Below are 21,346 nucleotides of genomic sequence, written 5' to 3'. Positions count from 1 at the left end.
ACAAATTAAGATATTTTTGATGAAGGGTATCTGATCCACACATAGATGCAATGTCGTTGCTGCCTATGTGTGGATCAGATACCATCGGATTTCACAAAAAATATCTTAATTTGTGTTTTCCGAAGATAAACGAATGTCTTACGGGTGTGGAACGACATGAGGGTGAGTAATTAATGACAGAATTTTCATTTCTGGGTGAACTAACCTTTTAAGCAAAGGTCTCCAATACGTAATCTCACTGGGAATCTATTAGAAACTCTGTGAGAAACTTTGTGAGAAAGTCCTTTGTGCCTTTTCTTAAATAAATAAAGACCGTTTGTTTTCTCTTCTTCTTTTAGCACCAATTATTATTCGGAAGCCAGATATACATCTATCATCTCCCGCTTCAACTGACACGTTTATATGATCTTCAGAAGTTCACAACAAATGGCTTTGCATTTCCAGAACAAACTGCAAACAACTCCACACTGAACAGTCCTAAAACAACCAGCACTCATGTGACAATTACCACAAGCGACACTCTCTTCAAACCACGACGGACGGCGTGTGTAACCACCGGCGCAAGAACAGAGCGAACCTCATTAGCACCTCTAGACGGAGTGTGTTTGTGTGACTCACGCTGCTGAAGCTGGGAAAGAGGCTGAGTGTGGAGCCGCTGTCCAGAGGGAAGGGAAGGAAGTGCTTCATACCCAGAGAGGGCGGCACAGTGGGCAGAGGAGCTCGTACCAGCGCTGGCACCAGTCCGCTCTGACACGCATTACCTGAGGAGGAAGCAAAAGAGACAGAAGTTACGAAACATACCCGGTTATGAGATGATGCACAGCAAACTCCAGCACATGTGCAACCACTGGGGAGAGATTGATTAGTGATTAAATGTATTTGTTTTCTTTAGCTGACATCCCTCACATGTGCATGCCAAATTATCCTTTCTCATCATAAGGCAGACTGTTTTATTTAGTTATGAGCTCTATAGGAAGCCAAACGCACCACATGAACTGCGCAATGTTATCCCAAACTTTTGTGTAAGTAAATTGGCTATCTGGTGGTAAGCCAGTTGCACATTCCTGATGTTATTTTACTCAAATGAAAATTGAGTAATCTTTCTTTAAAATAAAACATCATGCACAACTTTCCTCTTTGGATGACATGACTTTTCAACTTCTTCCCCTTCTAACCCTGGCATAGATAGTACTTTGCATGATAAGTGCAGGCTAACTGAAAACCAAAGCAGCTTTTGGCTTAAGCCTATCCGTAAAAATCTGATTGACTGATAGGAATGTTGTTCTAGGACCAACAAGGATGTTGATGCAGGAACGCGGCCTATAGTTGGCGAAATCACAGTGAGCACAGAATTCATGAGTTCAATTCAAGCATGACATGATGGTGATTCAGAACATTTCTTTGCCACACGCAGTGAAATCTCTGCTGAGGATCTGGATGCTGCCGCCGATGACATCATGACTTTTTACCCATTACTAAAACTATCTGCCATATCATTTACTTTTGAACACACTCTCCTGGAACTATAAATACCAAAACAATATGCTTGTCAAACTGAGACGCTTGATTGGCTGTTATCTGTAATAGCAGTAGAGACAAACTCTAGTCCAAGTGGGAGAGACAGAAACCAGTGGCGGAAAACAAAAGTAAATGGCTTGTTTTATTACAGTACGAGTGTTTGTGTGGGTGGCACTGGAAAAGGCAGATTTTTACAGCACATCCCATTAACGCACCAGAAAAAGAAACAGCGTTCCGTATCCAAACGGAGACAAAAGCCAGAGCAGAAAGACAAAAAGACTCAAAGCATTGCAGAAATGTGATGCCAAAGAAAAATGGACCACTCAGGGTTTGCTTTATGCTTTGTGTTTCATTTAAGTATCACTTAAGTTTCTACTACAAAAAGAAAAAAAGAGACATAGATAAAGATTCATGTGAATAGCAGCTCAGATCATTTTGTCAAATGAGAACTAAACGAGGAATGTCTGAGTCCATATTGAAATATCTTACAAACTTTATCTTGACAAATATGAGCACATTTTTGAGATCAGAGGAGGAAAAAGAGGTTTTTGTCTCAGGAGGAACATCTGAGATGCAGGAGAATTAAGGCAGTCTCTACTTGTTTATTGCAAGTGAAACTAAAATAAAATCCATAAAACAACTTGTTTTCAATTCTTCTGATTGCACAGCTTTAAATTCAAATTAAACTCACAAATTACAAATTAAACAAATTAGATTACCAAGGTCTTTTTCTCAGGAGAAAGATGGAGACTTTAGAGAAATTCTCCATTTGATCTCTTGCCTGAGAAACAGCTGTGATATTGAGATCTCCTATGTGATTTTTCTAACTCATGGGTTTAGATGTTATCTAAAATGAAACCCATAAAACAAATTGTTTTCTCTTCTTTTGATTTCATAGCTTGACATTTTCTCAGAGGCTCTTCTGAAACTCTAGAGATTAGATTAAAGGATTAGTTCACTTTCGAATGAAAATTACCCCAAGATTTACTCACCCTCAAGCCATACTAGGTGTATATGACTTTCTTGTTTCTGACGAACACAATCGTGGAAATATTAATAAATATCCTGACCCATCCGAGCTTTATAATGGAAATGGCGAGTATGAGCTGAAGAAAGTGCCTCCATCCACATCCATCCATCATAAACATATTCCACACGGCTCCGGAGGGTTAATAAAGGCCTTCTGAAGTGAAGCGATGCGTTTGTGTAAAAAAATATATCCATATTTAAAAAGTTATGAAGTAAAATATCTAGCTTCCGCCAGACCGCCTTCCGTATTCTTCAAAAAGCTTACGCTGTACGTCCTATACCTTCCCTATTCAACTTACAGGACGCGAACTGACGCGACGCCAGTTCCGTTTGTTCCGTAATTTGAATACGGAAGGCGGTCTGACGGAACTAGATATTTTACTTATTAACGTGTGGAATATGTTTATGATGGATGGATGTGGACGGAGACACTTTCTTCAGCTCATACTCGTTTGATAACGCATACTGCCATTATACAGTCAGGATATTTATTAATATTTCTCTGACTATCTTCGTCAGAAAAAAGAAAGTCATATACACCTAGGATGGCTTGAGGGTGAGTAAAGTATGGGGTAATTTTCATTTGAAAGTGAATTAATCATTTAATACAACGTTCTGTCATGAAACTCTAGATGGTGCAGGCTGATAGGTCTTTAACTCAATCTGCTTGCAATCACATCGTTCTCTATAGGGCACAGCTGTATCAGTAGCCAATGAGCTCACTGTTCAACCTTCAAATACTTGGTCAGCATTTGCATAGCAGTGCAGCATGCTTTCAGAAACCCCCCACCTTCCCCAGCTCCACCTGTATAAATCTGCTACAGGTAATTCATGTATGCTATGCTACAGCAGCAGCAATAACAGCAGCAGCAGCGATAACAGCAGCAGCAGAGATAGCAGCAGCAGCAGCAATAACAGCAGCAGCGATAACAGCAGCAGCAGCGATAACAGCAACAGCAGCAATATCCATCATCAGCAGCAGCAATATCCACCAGCAGCAGCAATATCCATCAGCAGCAGCAACAGCAGCAGCAGCAGTAGCAGCAGCAATATCCATCAGCAGCAGCAGCAATATCCACCAGTAGCAGCAATAACAGAAGCAGCAGCAGCAGCAGCAGCGATAACAGCAACAGCAGCAATATCCATCATCAGCAGCAGCAATATCCACCAGCAGCAGCAATAAGAGCAGCAGCAGCAGCAATATCCATCAGCAGCAGCAATAACAGCAGCAGCAGCAGTAGCAGCAGCAATATCCATCAGCAGCAGCAGCAATATTCACCAGCAGCAGCAATAACAGAAGCAGCAGCAGCAGCAGCAATATCCACCAGTAGCAGCAATAACAGAAGCAGCAGCAGCAGCAGCAATATCCATCAGCAGCAGCAATAACAGAAGCAGCAGCAGCAGCAATATCCATCAGCAGCAGCAATAACAGCAGCAGCAGAGATGGTGGCAGCAGCAGCAGCAATAACCAACAACAGCAGAAACTAGGAGAAACAACTGAGATAGAAAAGTTGATCTCACATAGGCTACGTTCGCAATGCCAGTTTTTGGGATTGACAAACGCATTTACTTACAGGTGTGAGTCTCGAAATTTCCCGTTCACACAGCAGCTTACAGCAGCGTCTCGAATACTAGGGACTTTAAGCAACAGCTGCTGATGGAACGGCAATGGCGACGGGAAGTACACTGTCAACTGCCGTAGCTAAAGAACGTAAAAATCACTGAGCAACAACAAAGAAGACGGCTTAACGGATCATTTAATCATTTGACGTAGTAAAAAATAAATTAAATTTACATAAAAGCAAGAGAATGGTTGCTTTTGGCATTTTCGGCTATTTTCCCTGGCTATTTTTCTCTTTTACTAGACAGTTATAGTAGAATGTCAAGAAGTAGCAGTTAAATTCGCACATGCGCAACAGAAGACCAGAAGGCCGTTGCATCAGCAGCTGCTTCTTAAAGTCCCTACTGTCTGTATGAACGTGCAACGAGAGTCAAGCCCGTACGCTCTTACGAGTAACCACAGCGACAGTGACCAAAGTAATATCAAAGATGGCGACATCCAAAAAATGGAAAAGTCTTATCACTTTTGACACGACTAGTCTCGGTACACACCAGGCTCAGTCCAATTGAGCCGCGAGCCGCGTGACAAGTTGTCAAGTCCGGTTCCGTTCACAGCGCAAATTTTCAGAGAATGCGGTTGTGAGTCCTGAAAATGTACGGGTGTGCGTTTTGTTATAGAATGCGGTTGTCACTTCCCGTAAATAACCGTACTGTGTGTGAACGTAACCGTATTAAGGACTCAAATACAGGACTGACAACCGTAATCTGCTGCTGTGTGAACATGGCCATAGAGTTAGATGTGCTGTTGTATCTCAAATAACTAATCTCATCTGTTTTTGGGGAGTTTTGAAATCTCAGCAGCAGTTTGACATAGATTACGAAACAAGATGTTACTAATTCCTCTAGTCCTTCTGGTCTGTGGGGAGGAGAAATAATAAACCAAGAGAATAATAATAAAAAAAAAAAAACACACCCTTGTTGCAGCCCTAAATTGTTGTGCACATGCCTTTGTGCAAGTGCAAGCACGTCTTCGTTCTCCCTTGACAAAGCTTGTCAATCTCATGCCTCTGTGTCGGCGACTCGACTCTGACATGTCAAACGACATCAGTCTAAAGGAATGCTGTCACGGAGCCAGACACTGAGCAAGAAAACAGAATTAAATATGCAAGCAAAACCGCGGCCTGAGTGACAGCAGGAACTGTGACCGAACACTCGCCGCTCTCCCAGCGCAAACCATGAGGTCGTCTTTAGAGCGAAGCATCTGGGTTTTATCTCCTCAGGGCTTTGAAAAGCTTTACAAGGTTTGATTATTGTGTGAGCATGATGCAACAACATTCAAAAAGCCTCTTTCTGGAAAAAGGCAAGCAAGCAAGCAAAACATCAATGCTGGCAACATGTCACTGGGGTTTAAGGGAACACGACTTATTAAGTTGATGAGAACATTTTGATTGTTACGAGGCTTTTTGACACTGTGCCTGCAGCGTGAGCGAGTCTTTTACGGCTCTGTTTTCCGTTTCAAAGAACAGTAATGTGGAAAATGTCCAATCTTCTCTGCCCTGCAGTCAGTCTTTGCGCTGCTTTTGGTGAGCAGTATTTTCAGCACCTTCTTGTCTATGGAGACCGCCTCACTCTTAGTGCTGAAACAACCTTTCAGGCTTCTACAGATGGGGTTATGGGTTCAATAGTTAGCATGGTTCGCTTAGCCTTGCCTTCCCCACTTATGCTTCACACATTCCCCACAATGTACTTCTCTCCTCGCTGCTGGCGGCCTCATTGAATTTCTCTCATTGTCCGTCTGCATGTGAATCTCTGAACTTAACAGGAAACAAAAATGTATATTAGTGTATATATATATTAGTGCTGTAAAAATTTGCACGTTAATGCATGCGATTAATTTTTTCAGTTTAACGCGTTAAAAATATTTAACGCAATTAACACAGCATCCATTTTTCCATCATAATTTGGCTAGCGTTACATTATATGATCACGCTCTTATTCACACAAATGCTTTTAAACCATTCAAGCACCACAAGACAAACGAGAACACACTGTCTGTGAATGTCGTGTCATGTGACAGAAAGATGCGCGCCAGTATGGAGTTCTCTTTCGCGCTTGAACAAACAATAACACACAGAATTATGACAAAATGCCCTTTTTGTGGAGTATCCTCATAAGAGCAGTCTTAAATGAGTTAAATAACGTCTTAAATGAACTTAAAGAGTTGTGAGAAAATGAGATGCGCGTCAGATCCGCGTCATGTTCGGCAGCGGCAGCTCTTAAAGTGACAGCAGCCTAATAAACCAGTTGCTGTGATGACTGTCATTAATGTTCAAAGAACAAACAGAGAAAATTATAAGGATAATAAGGATTAATCTATATTTCATTTATAATTTATGCAGTGAAGACTGTAAAGTGTTTGATAACTTTATTCAATTTCTGTACATTTCGTACCTTTTAGACAGGCAAATATGACATTTATTATAATGGGTTTATGTGAAGATTGTTTTAAGTTTACTTAAATTAAAAGTTGATATTTTTTTAAAGCCTAATAAATGTTGCAATTGATAGCTTTTAGTTATACTGTAATGTTGAATGTCTATAATTAATGTTTTTAAAAAATCAGTTTCATAGAGACGTCCATACCAGTGATTTTGGCCTTCATTCATAAAAAGATGCAATTAAACAAATATTTAAAATATAGTGTCTTTATGTTGTTTCTACATTCATTTGGAGAGTAACTGTGAAATTATTACAATATAAAAATATTAAAAACCCTAATGTTTTGTTTTTAATCATAATTAGTTAGTTTTTGTAATTGATTGACAGCACTTATTGACAGCATATATATATATATATATATATATACATATATACATATATATATTAAAAAAAAAAAAAAAAAAAAAAAAAACTTACAATACAGGAGCCAGATTCATGAAACATTATCAAGAATAAGATTCTTCTTAACTGCTATTTTCTTCTTATTTTCCAACTTAAAAGTTAGGAATTTCTTGTCCTAAAGATATAAGATTTGATTCTGATTCCCAAAAACATTTCAAAAGATTGTTCTTTAAATGTAAGAATTTGAATTCCTGAAAAAAAACCTTCTTAAAAACCATCATAAATAACCTCTTAAACCTCTTAATGTGCCAGTTTATGTGCAGGCAGCGCAAAAAGATGGCCATTGCAAGATCCGCCATACAATCAGATTCATTTTATCCTTATATTAAAACAATAAGATGTTCTTAAGAAAATATGTGAGAACTAATTGCACATTCTTATGGACTTCTTAGAATTTATCGTAACAAATTTCTTAACTTTTTTTAAAAGAAGATTTTCGTTAATCTGTTTTTTAAAGTACCGTGTGACTTCATTTTGTGTGTCGATAGTTTTTTTCCATCCAAGTTGTGAATTAAAATTTACTTTAATCTTAATATTGCAAAAACAACTTTCAAATTAAGCAGCTTTTACATCGCATGAATGTATGCAAGCCACAGCATTTTACAGTTTTGAGAGGTGACTGCAGCCAGTTATCTGAGAGAATTATTCAGTCACATGACTTAAGATAAAGTCGCATGACTTTTTTGATGTGCATCCAGGAATTCACTTGGTAAATGTGTTTACAACGTAGTTTATGCGCATAACTTCTTACAGAATTAAAAAGTTTTCCACCTCAACTGAACGTATACTTTTGTTTGTTTCAAAATTTCAGTGTGTTTCCCCCCAGCATTTCTTATGCAATATTCCAAAATGTGCATAAAAATGGTGGATGGAAACTTGGCTAATGTAAAAATAGCTATTTTTACACATCAAACTTCATTGAAAAGCCAACATATATCAGTCAGACTTCATATGTGCAACATATAGCGTGAGATTATAAGCTGCGAGTTACATCTGGAGAGGATGCAAAGGAAACCCAACATGTTTGGTCAGAAAAAGACAGCAGAGTTTCAAAACCCTGAATCTAAGCATGAACTTTGTCCTTATTCTCACCCACCTGCTTCAGTTCTCACCCACCGGCTCTGTGATACACTGCTAAAACTGCCCACTGCTGCAGCGATCACAGTAATGAAACGGGAGAGAAGTGTGTGTGTGTGTGAGTGTGCGTCTGCGAAACTGCCTGTAGAACCGTCTCCATATCTCTGTTCAGATGTGCCCATCATCTTAAAACAGCGCTCGCTGCTCGGAGCGGTGCTGACTGAGAGAAAAAATGATGTCTGGAGGACAAATACGGCACGTAAATAATTAATCACATCCGCTCTCTGTCACTCCTAGGATTCTCCTAGACTTAATCCGCTCTGCTTTATCTCCATGTCCCTTGATATAAAAAACACACATACCTGCACTCAAAACACACACTGCATAGAGCAGAGAGCCCTCTCCTGATGGACTGTCATTCAAAACCTACGAGTGTACAATATAAAGAAGTTTAGATCAATACCACCTTTCTTTTCCTTCAATTTGACAACAAGCATTGAATTATTTACAGCATTGCATGTACAAAGGAAGTCTCTGGGGCATTGCAACAAGATAAGCGTTAAAATATTGTTTCAAAAGTATAGCTCCAAGACAAACAAAACAGCACATCTTTCCCTCAAATCAAGAATCATACCACTAGACGGACTGGATACTGCTTCAGATATTTATAGACCCCTTATTATTAACAGAAAAATCCACCCACAGGAATTATTGTTGATAACACATAACCAGACATTCATCTAGACAAGTAGTCCCACTGCTAAAGGATGATTGAGACAACTAAACTGCTCAAATAATAAACACACATCGATTCAACACAACTCCACGTTTCTGCTTTGAATCCCTCTGGAATGCCTCATCATAGACTCCCATTGAGCATCACTGCGAACATAATTTTTGTTTGTTTTGACAAACTGAGAGAAGAGTCAATATTTTATGCAACAGTTGTTTTGCACATTCTATTAAGGGCCAGTTGCGGTATTGTGCACCGGGTATGATTGATCATTTATTTTAAAGATTAAAAAATGATGATATCAAGATTAAAATAAATAAACACACACACACTCACACAACTTATATACTGCATGCAAAACTGATTGGGTTTTAAGCTGTAGTAAAAGCGAACTAGCAGTGGTCAGGAAACACTAGCCATGTGCTCCGCAATCTGAGGTTATAAACTAAATAAATAAAATATCTGGGGTTAACCACACTGCAGTCTCTGCTGTCATCACCCAAATCCTAACAAGTTCTGCACTGCTCTGAAGCCAGGACCGCATCTGTGCCTTAAAATGATGCCTACATAGGGAGCTCACTAGGTTTTGGAACCAAACCCGTGTCTACACCAGACACGATAGTTGAGGCTGTCTGCTGCATTGAAGCTGCACATCAGAGACCTGAAACATCAAGTTGCCTTTGATTTCAGTCAGTTATTTAAATACACAACAAATAAAATTCATAATTCATAAAAATAAAGAATAATTGAAAGAAAAAATGGCTGTGCAATATAGAATATCACGGTCTCTCTGTCAAAAGGAGCATCGGGCACTTCCAGTGCAGACGGTTTTGTTGATTATAATGGGAGTGATTTAGTTGGGAAGTGTGCCATCACGCATCACGGCACGCCACCTGCATCTAGTGGAGACATTGGCTGTGTCTGAAATCGCCCCCTGTACCCTTAAATAGGGCACTATTTGAGGGGACAGCCATTTGTAGTGGTGTCCGAAACCACCATTATTGAGTGCACTCATAATGCACTGCAATGATGAGTACGCTCAACGGCTAGAGAATACCCATAATGCACTGTGAGCTGTAGTGTAGACATGGGCTGTGTCGGAAATCGCCCCGTATACCCTTAAATAGGGCACTATTTTAGGGGACAGCCATTTGTAGTGGTGTTTGAAACTATAGTGAATGTTATCGAGTGCACTGATTCAATCCCATAATGCGCCGCAATAACAAGTGTACAACTGATGAATGCTCAACGGCTAGAAAATACCCATAATGCGTGCCGAATGAATTCCCGCGTTTCACCAGAAGATGGCGCCTGCAGGTGAATCATCCATCCATCTATTTTTCAAGCCGCGGGTCCAATGTGGGTACAGCGTAATATCATACAGGTATAAATCCCTTTTTTTAAGATTTATTTTTGCCGTTTTTGCCTTTTTTTTTTTATTATAGGACAGTATGTAGAGAGGAAGCGAAGTTGCACGCCACCTGAATCTAGTGTAGACATGGGCTGTGTCTGAAGTCGCCCCCTATACCCTTAAATAGGGTGCTATTTGAGGGGACAGCCACTTGTAGTGATGTCCGAAACCATAGTGGACGATGTTGAGTGCACTCATTCAATCCCACAATGCACTGCAATAACGAGTGTACAACTGATGAATGCTCAATGGCTAGAAAATACCCATAATGCACTGTGATGATCGTGCCAAATGAATTACCACATTTCGCCAGAAGATGGCACCCGCCGGTGAATCATCCATCAATCTATTTTTCAAACCACGGGTCCAATGTGGGTACAGCGTAATATCATACAGGTATAAATCCCTTTTTTTAAAGATTTATTTTTGCCATTTTTGCCTTTTTTTAATGATAGGACAGCATGTAGACAAGAAGTGAAGTTGGAGAGAGAGAGGAGGACGGGATCGGGAAAGGTCCGGGACTCAAACTCGGGTCGCCCGAAGCGTAACAGCGCTATATGTCAGTGCTGCCCACGAGGCTATTGGAGCTGACATACATTCCTGATTATTCAATTGTTTAATTAAGGTTTATACATGCTAGTTTCCATAACAGAGTTCAAGATACATCTTTTCATTACTACTGGAGATGCCAGTTTGCTAAGTTTCAAATGATTATTAAACAGCAAGCACAAATTATGCAAAAGCGGCAGCCCTTCCAGCGCACTCAGTGTCTGAATTCACTCATTCGTTTTCATTCACTCCTTCAAGTGGACTATATTAGTGGACTAATGTAGGGAATAGTGAATGAGGGTATAGGGGGCGATTTTGAACACAGCTATGATGTGACATGCCATACTTCATTATAAACTATTTTAAACAGTATTTTTCTTGTTATAATTATGCATTATTTTTGAACATAAATTAAGAGTTCAATTTTTGTACTTTAAAAAAAAAAAATCATGTCAGACTGCAGGACTGCACTGGAAATGATAAAAATGGTAAAACATCTAAAAGCATCTAAAAATAGACAATTTGCCTTTTACATTCACTCAGATAAATTTAAAACTAATGTCTTAAATGATCCCAATACTTCTGCTGACATTTCTAAAAAATGTTTATATATATATATATATATATAAAAAAATAGCATGTTTCCTAAAAGCTGCATCAGCTTCACCTCCGAGCAACAGATCTGCTATATCTCCTGCGGTGAGATCTGATCCCGTTCCTCTGCACATTGGGAAAGGAATCATCCGTTTAGCAGACAACACGCTGAGAAACAGAGCGGCATGTTTCCTAAAATCTCCTAATCCCTTCAGTTTTGCCGAAACAGATGATTTCACGCAGTTTGCTAAACTCCACTGCAACAAATCAGGTGTCTGGTGAGGCACGCATGCAGGGCTGCGCTCCTCTGATGTCCCCATGAGAAACCCCTGCTGTGAGCACCAGACGGGGAGTCTATAAAACAAAACCGCAGACTTTATAACCAGACTGACTTCACTTACCAATAAACATGCTCTCCATGGTCATCACGGAGCGTCCCTGCGCACCGATGCCATCAAGAGTGAATCCATGATTTCATCTGTACATGTGGGGAACCGCGACCACGAGGGCTGCTGCTAGTTTTCTCTCTCTCTCTGTGAACTGAGATCTTCAGAAAAACTCTGTCTCCCTCTCGCACCACCGTCCTCAGCTGTGTCTCAGAGCGAGGTGATCCTCTCCAGCTGTAATCTGACTCCTGGTGAACGAGCTCTCGCCGGCGTGCCGATATCAGCGTCTCTAGCGGGAGTCAAGCCGCGGCTGCTCATTTGTTCTGTCTGAGTGTTCCTAAAGCTCTACTCTCTCTCTCTCTCTCTCTCTCTTATCTCTCGTTCCCTCTTCCAGCACCTCCCAACTTCATATATCATGTTCTCTCTCTATCTCTCTCTTTCTTTCTTCAGTTATCTGGTGACGTCCTCAAATGTGATTCATAAAGTAAACAAGATTTTAATTTCTAGCTTACTATATTAATTTATCTAGCAAGAAAATGTGAACGTTTGGTCTGGCTGCAAAAGTCGCTGTCTTGATGCAAGAATGTTTGAGAAGGTGCTTTAAATGGTTTAGGGTTTTTGTTGTGGTGTTGCTAGATGGTTACTAGGATGTTCTATTACTAGGGTATTCTGCAAGATTGTTGCTGAGGTGCTCTAGGCTGTTGCTAGGTGTTGTGGGTAGTTGCAGCAGTTGTTTACTGGCAAAAATGAAGTCTCACGTCTCTGTGATCTTCTGCTCTCTAAATATGCCTCGGGTCTCTCCTTCAATGCAAGTCTCAGTTTGCTGATTATCATCTGCTAGGGGAACAACAGTCTAAACACTTAGTAAAGTAACAGCACACACATGATGCGCACATGACAAATGTGCCGCAAGTGTTGTGTTGCGATGTTTAATACTTACAGTTACGAGTTGGTTCAGATCACTGTTCTTTTAAGGGTGATGTATGTAAGACTTTTTAACACATTCTCATAACCCAGTTTATTGTTTATTGACTATTATTAGTATGCCATTCATGAGTTTATCTTCACCAGAAGTGTAAACATTGAGCCTCCCAGCACCATCAGAACATTGAGAGCATCTGCTCAGATCTGTCAAGCTTTTTCCTGCTAAACTAATAGAGAGTTTGGGGCGTGGCTACTGTAGCAGGCAGAGAGTTTGGGGTGTGGCTACTCTAGCAGGCAAATAGTTTGGGGCGTGGCTACAGTAGCAGGTAGAGAGTTTGGGGCGTGGCTACTGTAGCAGGTGGAGAGTTCGGAGCGTGACTACTGTAGCAGGGAAGAGTTTGGGGCTTGGCTGGGGCATGGCTACTGTATCAGGTGGGGAGTTTGGGGTGTGGCTACTGTAGCAGGCGTAAAGTTTGGGGCGTGGCTACTGTAGCAGGCAAATAGTTTGGGGTGTGGCTACTGTAGCAGGGGGAGAGTTTGGGGTGTGGCTACTGTAGCAGGTGGAGAGTTTGGGGTGTGGCTACTGTAGCAGGCAAATAGTTTGGGGTGTGGCTACTGTAGCAGGGGGAGAGTTTGGGGTGTGGCTACTGTAGCAGGCGGAGAGTTTGGGGTGTGGCTACTGTAGCAGGGGGAGAATTTGGGGCGGGGCTACTGTAGCAGGTGGAGAGCTTGGGTGTGGCTACTGTGGCAGGGGGAGAATTTGGGGCGGGGCTACTGTAGCAGGTGGAGAGCTTGGGTGTGGCTACAGTAACAGGTGGAGAGTTTGGGGCGGGGCTACTGTAGCAGGTGGAGAGTTTGGGTGCGGCTACAGTAGCAGGTGGAGAGTTTGGGGCGTGGTTAGTGTAGCAGGCGTAGAGTTTGGGGCGAGGCTACTGTATCAGGTGGCAAGTTTGGGGCGTGGCTACTGTAGCAGGTGGCGTGGCTACTGTAGCAGGCACAAAGTTTGGGGTGTGGCTACTGTATCAGGTGGTGATTTTGAGGCGTGGTTACTGTATCAGGTGGTGATTTTGGGGCGTGGTTACTGTAGCAGGTGGAGAATTTGGGGCGTGGTGACTGTAGCAGGTGGAGAGTTCGGAGCGTGACTACTGTAGCAGGGAAGAGTTTGGGGCTTGGCTGGGGCATGGCTACTGTATCAGGTGGGGAGTTTGGGGTGTGGCTACTGTAGCAGGTGTAAAGTTTGGGGCGTGGCTACTGTATCAGGTGGTGAGTTTGGGGCGTGGCTACTGTAGCAGATGGAGAGTTTGGGGTGTGGTTAATGTAGCAGGTGGGGAGTTTGGGGTGTGGCTACTGTATCAGGTGGGAAGTTTGGGGTGTGGCTACAGTAGCAGGCAGAGCCAAAGGTTATTTAGCCGCTGTGGGACCATGACTAACACGTTACATGGGAAAAGACATCAGCTTCAGTTACATGAGTGCTAGCCAAAATCCACTGCATTTGGAAGAATAAACAGGTCATGAACACGTCCAAGCAAACGGGGCTTCAATACAACATCATCATATACCTGTTCAGAAAGACAAATGTACCAGTTTATAATGTTTACATTAATTCCAGTGTAGACAGCCACAAACAGCTGTGGTACATCATGTCAAAAACTGTGCCCGGGTCAGATACACTGGATGGGTTTATTATAGTGTTAGCCGACTCAATTGCTTACTCATGACACATAGCAACACAGCTAGACGTACATTTTATTGAAATTAACCTACTTTTACCTGTTGAGATATGCCTTCACAAGCACCTGTAAGAGCTGTGTTTGTGATGTTTGAGTTGGAGGAGGCACTACGTCTGAAAGGGGCATTTGCAAAATAGGCTTTATTTTTGTAATTCCACTAGGTGCCACTAGTGTCCAAAATCTACATACTTCACATTTGAGTATTAGCAATTAATAATAGTGATGCTGTCCTTAAACACCACTAATAATGTTTTTGTCACTAATAATGTCACCAATAAAGGTCATCATAATTAGATTTAAATACGAACTATGGTAGTACGTTTAAACAAACAGGTAAACACGTGTAAATGTGTTTGTGTGAGATCTTAGGAGAATATGTCATCACAGACACAAAAACACACGTACACTTGACCTTGATTCCCCTCTTGGCTCTCTCTCAGATCTTTCCTTGATTGGTTCACTGTAATTCTATCTGAAGGTCAGGAGGAATTGACCGTTCGAAAGCCTCCCACACGTACTGCCTACAAATCAGAGGCTTTGCTTGCAAACAACAAAACAAACACGTATGCAGAGAAAAACAGATCACAACGCACTCTCATCCACTCACAGAGTTCAAGAGAGAGGAAAAACAAAACACTAACAAAAAAGAGCAGCAACAAAACTCGTTGCCTCTACGGGCTGCACGTTACGCTCGCTGCAGCTAGGAGACGGCAGATATTTTGCATCGTCGCACAGATGTTTTCAATTAATCCCGAATTCCCAATCGCTCCCGTGCCTCTCGTCCCGCCTCCAGCCCGCTGCGAGTAAATACATTTATTCCGTATCTATAGTCGCAGAGCCTCCACTCGTCCAGGCTGGCAAATGTGTTTTTTAACCTTGACTCGGAGGTGTCACTGCTGAGATAGTGCATTATTTGTCACCATGAATAGCATTTAACAGCAGCTGTGCCCAGAGGAGCCCATGGTGAACCACATGCAAAGAGCAGCACGGGAAACTTCATTAATCTCTCTGTCACTTTCATGACGCTTTTCATTAGTTACACCGCTATCTGATCAACTGGCAGGTTATGTGTGTTTCCGAAGCTCTAACCAGACGAGCGGTGATCTGGGAGGAAGATGAGAGAGTGTTGTGCGCTGTCCCACAATGCAACATTCAACATAGGCAATGTTCATAGTACAATATTAGCTTAATGCTTATTGAATCCTGCAGTATATAAAGCATGTACTATTTTTTTTAAAAAGTAAACTGCTTACTGAAGTATATAAAGCATTACTATTGTTTAAAAAAATAAATAAAATAAATAAATAAATAAACAGCTTACTGAAACCTGCTCAGTATTTACAGCATTTACTATAAAAAAATATTATAATAATTAAATAAAAACTGCTTACTGAATCCTGCTTAGTATAAATGACATTTAAAAATAAATAGAAAAAATAAAACAAATAAACTGCTTACTGAATCCTACAAAGTATATAAAGAATTACTATTGTTTAATAAATAAATAAATAAATGTAAATAAATAAATAAACTGCTTACTGAATCATGGTCAGTATATACACCATTTACTATAAAAAATAATTAAAAATATATATATAAGGCATCACTATTGTTTAATAAATAAATAAATAAACTTCTTTATGAATCATGCATAGTATATACACCATTTACTATAAAAAATAATAATAATTAAATAAATAAATAAATTGCTTACTGAATCATGGTCAGTATATTCACCATTTACTATAAAAAAATAATAATTAAAAAATAAATATAAAGCATTTCTATTGTTTAATTAATGAATAAATGTAAATAAATAAATAAATAAATAAACTTCTTTATGAATCATGCTCAGTATATACAGCATTTACTATAAAAAATAATTAAATATATATATATAAGGCATCACTATTGTTTAATAAATAAATAAATAAACTTCTTTATGAATCATGCATAGTATATACACCATTTACTATAAAAAAAATAATAATAATTAAATAAATAAATAAAAAACTGCTTACTGAATCCCGCAAAGTATAAATGGTATTTAATATTTTAATAAATAAACAATAAATGAACTAAAATTAAAATAAATAAACAAAATAATAAACTGCTCACTAAATCCTGCACAGTATATAAAGCATTACTTGTTTAAAAAATAAATACATGTAATTTAATAAATAAATAAACTACTTACTGAATCATGATCAGTATATACAGCATTTACTATAAAAAATAATTATAATAATTAAATAAAAAAAAAAAATAAACTGCTGACTGAATCCCGCAAAGTATAAATGGTATTCACTATTTTTCTTAAAAAACTAAGTTAATCAAATAAAAAAACAAATAAAATGCTTAATGAATTCTGCACCATGTATACAGCATTTAATATTTTTAATAAATAAATAAAAATAATAAAAATTATTATTTTGCATTTTTAATATTTTTTTTTATACAAACTGGTGTTATTTGGGAACTCAGAGATCTTAAATATAAAATATATGATCTGACCTGCCATTCAAAATCATTTTATAGCTCTGTAGTCTTACTGTATGACATCTATTGACTCATTTGTTTCTATTTCTTCTAAGGAAACGTAGGAGAATCATGTTAGTACGTGAACTTTAACTGAGAAGTCTCATGAGCAATGACAAAACAACACTGCAGCAAAACAATCTGTCGTCCATCTACCCTTATAACATCACTAACCTTAGTTACTTTCCCTGCGAGGTGTAAACAAACACACACAATAAAAAAATTCCATTTTCACATACAAATTAAATAATGCTTCCATCAGCAGAAAAGGCCGCGGGTGAAAGTGATTCTGCAGGAATAATACAGTGACCCGTTTGTCACCCCGTCAGGACGTTAGTCTATATATTCTGACATAAGTGCACACAAGCATATGCATTAAATGACTGTAGCTGGTTGTGACTGTGGGTGTAATGGCTGGCGTGAGGCTCGACCGACGCCTACAGAAGGTGAATGTGCCGTTCACATCTAAAGAACACACACATGAAGACTATGAATCCGTGAAGAGAGCAGCTCCCATCAAACCCTCTTCAGCGCTGCAGGATGAAGATCAGCAGAGAGGAGAGATTACAGACCGCTCTGAACTGAATTAACAACTTCACTTCAGTTCCTGGGAGCAAACAGCATGCAGAATTGCTATTAGAATTTGAATTTAAGTAAAATTAATTTCATTTATTTAGACTAGAAAAGCAAAATTTGTCAAGAGAATCTTCGAATGTTAACTTGACAAAAGCTTTGAGGGGAAAAAGTTTAAAAAACTGAACATTTTGAAGGTTTATAGACAGAGAACGATAGAACGATAGAAGAACAAACGGATAGAATGATTGACGGAAAATAGAATGACAGAATGTTTGATAGACAGATAGAACAATAGAACAATAGATAGAAGGATAAAATATCTATCTATCTATCTATCTATCTATCTATCTATCTATCTATCTATTCTTCTATCTATCATTCTATCTATCGTTCTGTCTATCATTCTATCTATCTATCGTTCTATCTATCTATCTATCTATCTATCTATCGTTCTATCTATCCATCTATCTATCTATCTATCTATCTATCTATCTATCTATCTATCTATCTATCGTTCTATCTATCTGTCTATCGTTCGATCGATCATTCTATGTACCGCTCAATCTATCTATCTATCTATCGTTCTATCTATCTATCTATCTATCTATTGTTCTATCGTTCTATCTATCTGTCTATCTATCTATCGTTCTATCTATCTATCGTTCGATCAATCATTCTATGTATCGCTCTATCTATCTATCGTTCTATCAATCATTCTATCTATCTATCGCTCTATCTATCTATCGCTCTATCTATCTATCTATCTATCTATCTATCTATCTATCTATCTATCTATCTATCATTCTATCTATCTATCTATCGTTCTATCTATCTATCATTCTATCTATCTATCTATCGTTCTATCAATCATTCTATCTATCTATCGCTCTATTGTTCTATCTATCTATCTATCTATCTATCTATCTATCTATCGTTCTATCTATCTATCTATCTATCTATCTATCTATCTATCTATCGTTCTATCTATCTATCTATCTATCTATCATTCTATCTATCTATCTATCTATCTATCTATCATTCTATCTATCTATCATTCTATCTATCTATCTATCGTTCTATCTATCTATCGTTCTATCTATCTATCGTTCTATCTATCTATCTATCGGTCGGACAGACAGACAGATAAACAGATAGATAGATAGAAGGGAATGATAATGATATTCTGCGATATTTCTTAAGTAAATCACCCAGATTAATGTTTGAAGTGCCTAACACTGGTGACAGTAAACTCACTGGAGCACAGAGCCTGTCATGCATTGATAATCTTGTGATAACGACGTATTCTTGTGTTGGCCCTTGTATTCACAAGTCCAAGCATTCAAATAAAGTGACCTTATTTAAAGCACATTTTCAGTGAGGTAACTGTACGGAGATACGGATCACGTTTCTGTCTGCATCACCTCCTCACTTCACTCGTACAGAGCAGAGATTAAACACGCTCCGGCGAACGCCGTCCTCCCCGAGCTGTTACTCTCTCATGCCGTTCTTTTTTAATAGGATTTTGCTGCATGCAAATAACTAGAGCTGTGAGAAAACAAGGACGTTATTTATTAGGGCTCAGAGAAGCGTTTCATATCATTGGGGCTCAAAGAAGCGTTTGCGCTTTCAACAGCAGTCGCACGGAAGATCTTACCAGAGTGCTAAATACTAAAAGTGTCTCAACATCTCACAACTGCAGATCACTGACATTTAACCAAATGTGCTGAATCCAATCAAACCACAGCAGCAAAACACAAAATGTGACCCTAAACAACTAAAAAGTATTAAAAAAAAATAAAATAAAAGTATTAAAATATGGTATGTAACTCATCCTACAATCGTTTACTATAAAAAACTGACGGAGACTTCAAATTGTGTACTTGTTTAAAGACCCCCTGTGGTGAAAATCAAGTTTTTAATGTTGTTTATATGTGGTAACATGGTTTGTGTAAGCAAACAAAAGCAAGCAAAAGGCTAATCATATTATTTACTGTTATGTGTCTGATGTTGTAAAAAGCGATACCATTGTACAGCGTTTACCTCAGTAAGTTGAGGGATCTCTGAGCTGATGTAAGTAGAGGCAGGGCTAATTTACATATTCATGATCCATATATACTAAATGAGGCAAGGGTGTCGAGTTACATTCAAGCTATTTATCAAGGAAAAAATGTTTAAATATGTCATTTTGGTGACCAAAGATGAGTTTTAAAGGATACAATTATTGACTACAGAGGGACTTTAAGAGAGCTGTTACTTTTATAAACTAAAAATGTGGGAAAAAAGTACTTTGTGACCAAATGCACACTACCAAACCGAAGCTTTAAAGGGGTCATGAATTGAGAAATCAAATTTTCCTTGACCTTTTGACATATAAGAGGTCATTGTACCATAAAAAAAAAAATCCTATAAGTTTCAGAACTCAAAACTTTCTTGTTAGTCCAGAAACAGCTTATCTTGAAACCAAGGATTTTGTCAGATTATTGTGTCATAGCACGACGAAAGACTGCCTCTGCAGAAGAAGGTCGACGCCCACTTCTACATCATTGCCTCTTTAGCCCCGCCCACCGATTCATGCACGTCATGTAGTAGTAAATACGAGAGAGACGCAAACACAGGATTACTCCAGCAACAAAACCATAGATTTTTTTTTAAAGATGAACTTTATTTTTAATTGAGTTACAGATGACCCAACAACGGTCATTCATTTGTAATTTGTTTATAATTATAGCAGTGGTAACTCCAAGTACTTAAACTTTATTTGACTTATAAAGCATATGTAATTTGCATTTGGCAAATGTTTCAACTAACGAGATAAACACCTTTCTGTAGCGCCTCCGTTTCAACACTGATATAATGTAATAAAACACAATTCTACCTCACAAATACATAAGGAATAAATATAAATAAAGATAATTAATTACCGCGCTGTCGCAAACTGGAGTATTCTTTGGTATTTGAGGTTCATTGTCTTCTGATTCGGGATCAGTCTCTGGCTCAAATATGTATGGCAAACATCGGAAATTTTCAAACAATTCCACACGTGTAATGGAGGAGATGTTAAAATTATTTGAATATGCAAAACTGTTACCCAATCACAGCAGTGGGCGTTTACTTCTAAGTCTTGAAAGCGACACATCAAAACGGAGTGTTTCAAAAAGATGGACAGAAAGTAGCTTATAACTTCTAAATATGTGTCAAAATATATAAGTGGACCTCAAAGGACATTAAAACATTTAAAATGCATGACCCCTTTAAATATTTACAGTTGTCTTTTCTTTACACAACTAATCACAAACTGTTGGTCAACAACTTGTTGGACAGACTTCAAAACAGTTTAAAAAAGAGATTTGGCATTACGGTGCAAGTGTTGTAGTGTGCAGCTAAATATACATTGACTTGAGCCCTATCTAGGGAGCAGAATGTTAATAACAACCACCTTAGCAACCATTTGGAACACCCTAGCAACCACATTATTAATGCACTAAAAACTACTCAGAATATCCAAGCAGAGCAAAACCCAAAACTCTTTAGCATCGACTTCTATACAGAAAGGCACCACTCACATTCTTCAGAAAATGTTACATTTTGTTATGGTAACTAAATTTATTATAAACAATGATACATTTTATACAGCGAAATGGTAAAAAAACATGCCAAACATTAGTAATAAGTGACTGAGTTGGTTTTAATTCGAATTATAACTGCCCCGTCACCCATTACGCAAGAACACACCATTTCCTTTCATGGAGAAGTCTCGGGATGGGAGGAAAAAGATGAACGTAGCCAAACTCCACAGAACCGTTTCCCAGCTGAACAGCTG

General features: G+C 38.8%; 1 protein-coding gene across 1 annotated transcript in view; it reads right to left on the bottom strand.

Moving 5' to 3' along the window:
• The window catches only part of znf385d (zinc finger protein 385D), a 204,093-nt gene that overhangs the window by 69,839 nt on the left and 112,908 nt on the right, over positions 1-21,346 (bottom strand). Inside the window, 1 exon segment of the mRNA XM_051866216.1 lies at positions 619-761. Coding sequence (XP_051722176.1) covers positions 619-761 — 143 coding nt within the window.

Source organism: Ctenopharyngodon idella, chromosome 16 (assembly GCF_019924925.1).
Source record: "Ctenopharyngodon idella isolate HZGC_01 chromosome 16, HZGC01, whole genome shotgun sequence".
NCBI lineage: Eukaryota > Metazoa > Chordata > Actinopteri > Cypriniformes > Xenocyprididae > Ctenopharyngodon > Ctenopharyngodon idella.
This window is presented reverse-complemented; position numbering and strand designations above follow the sequence as displayed.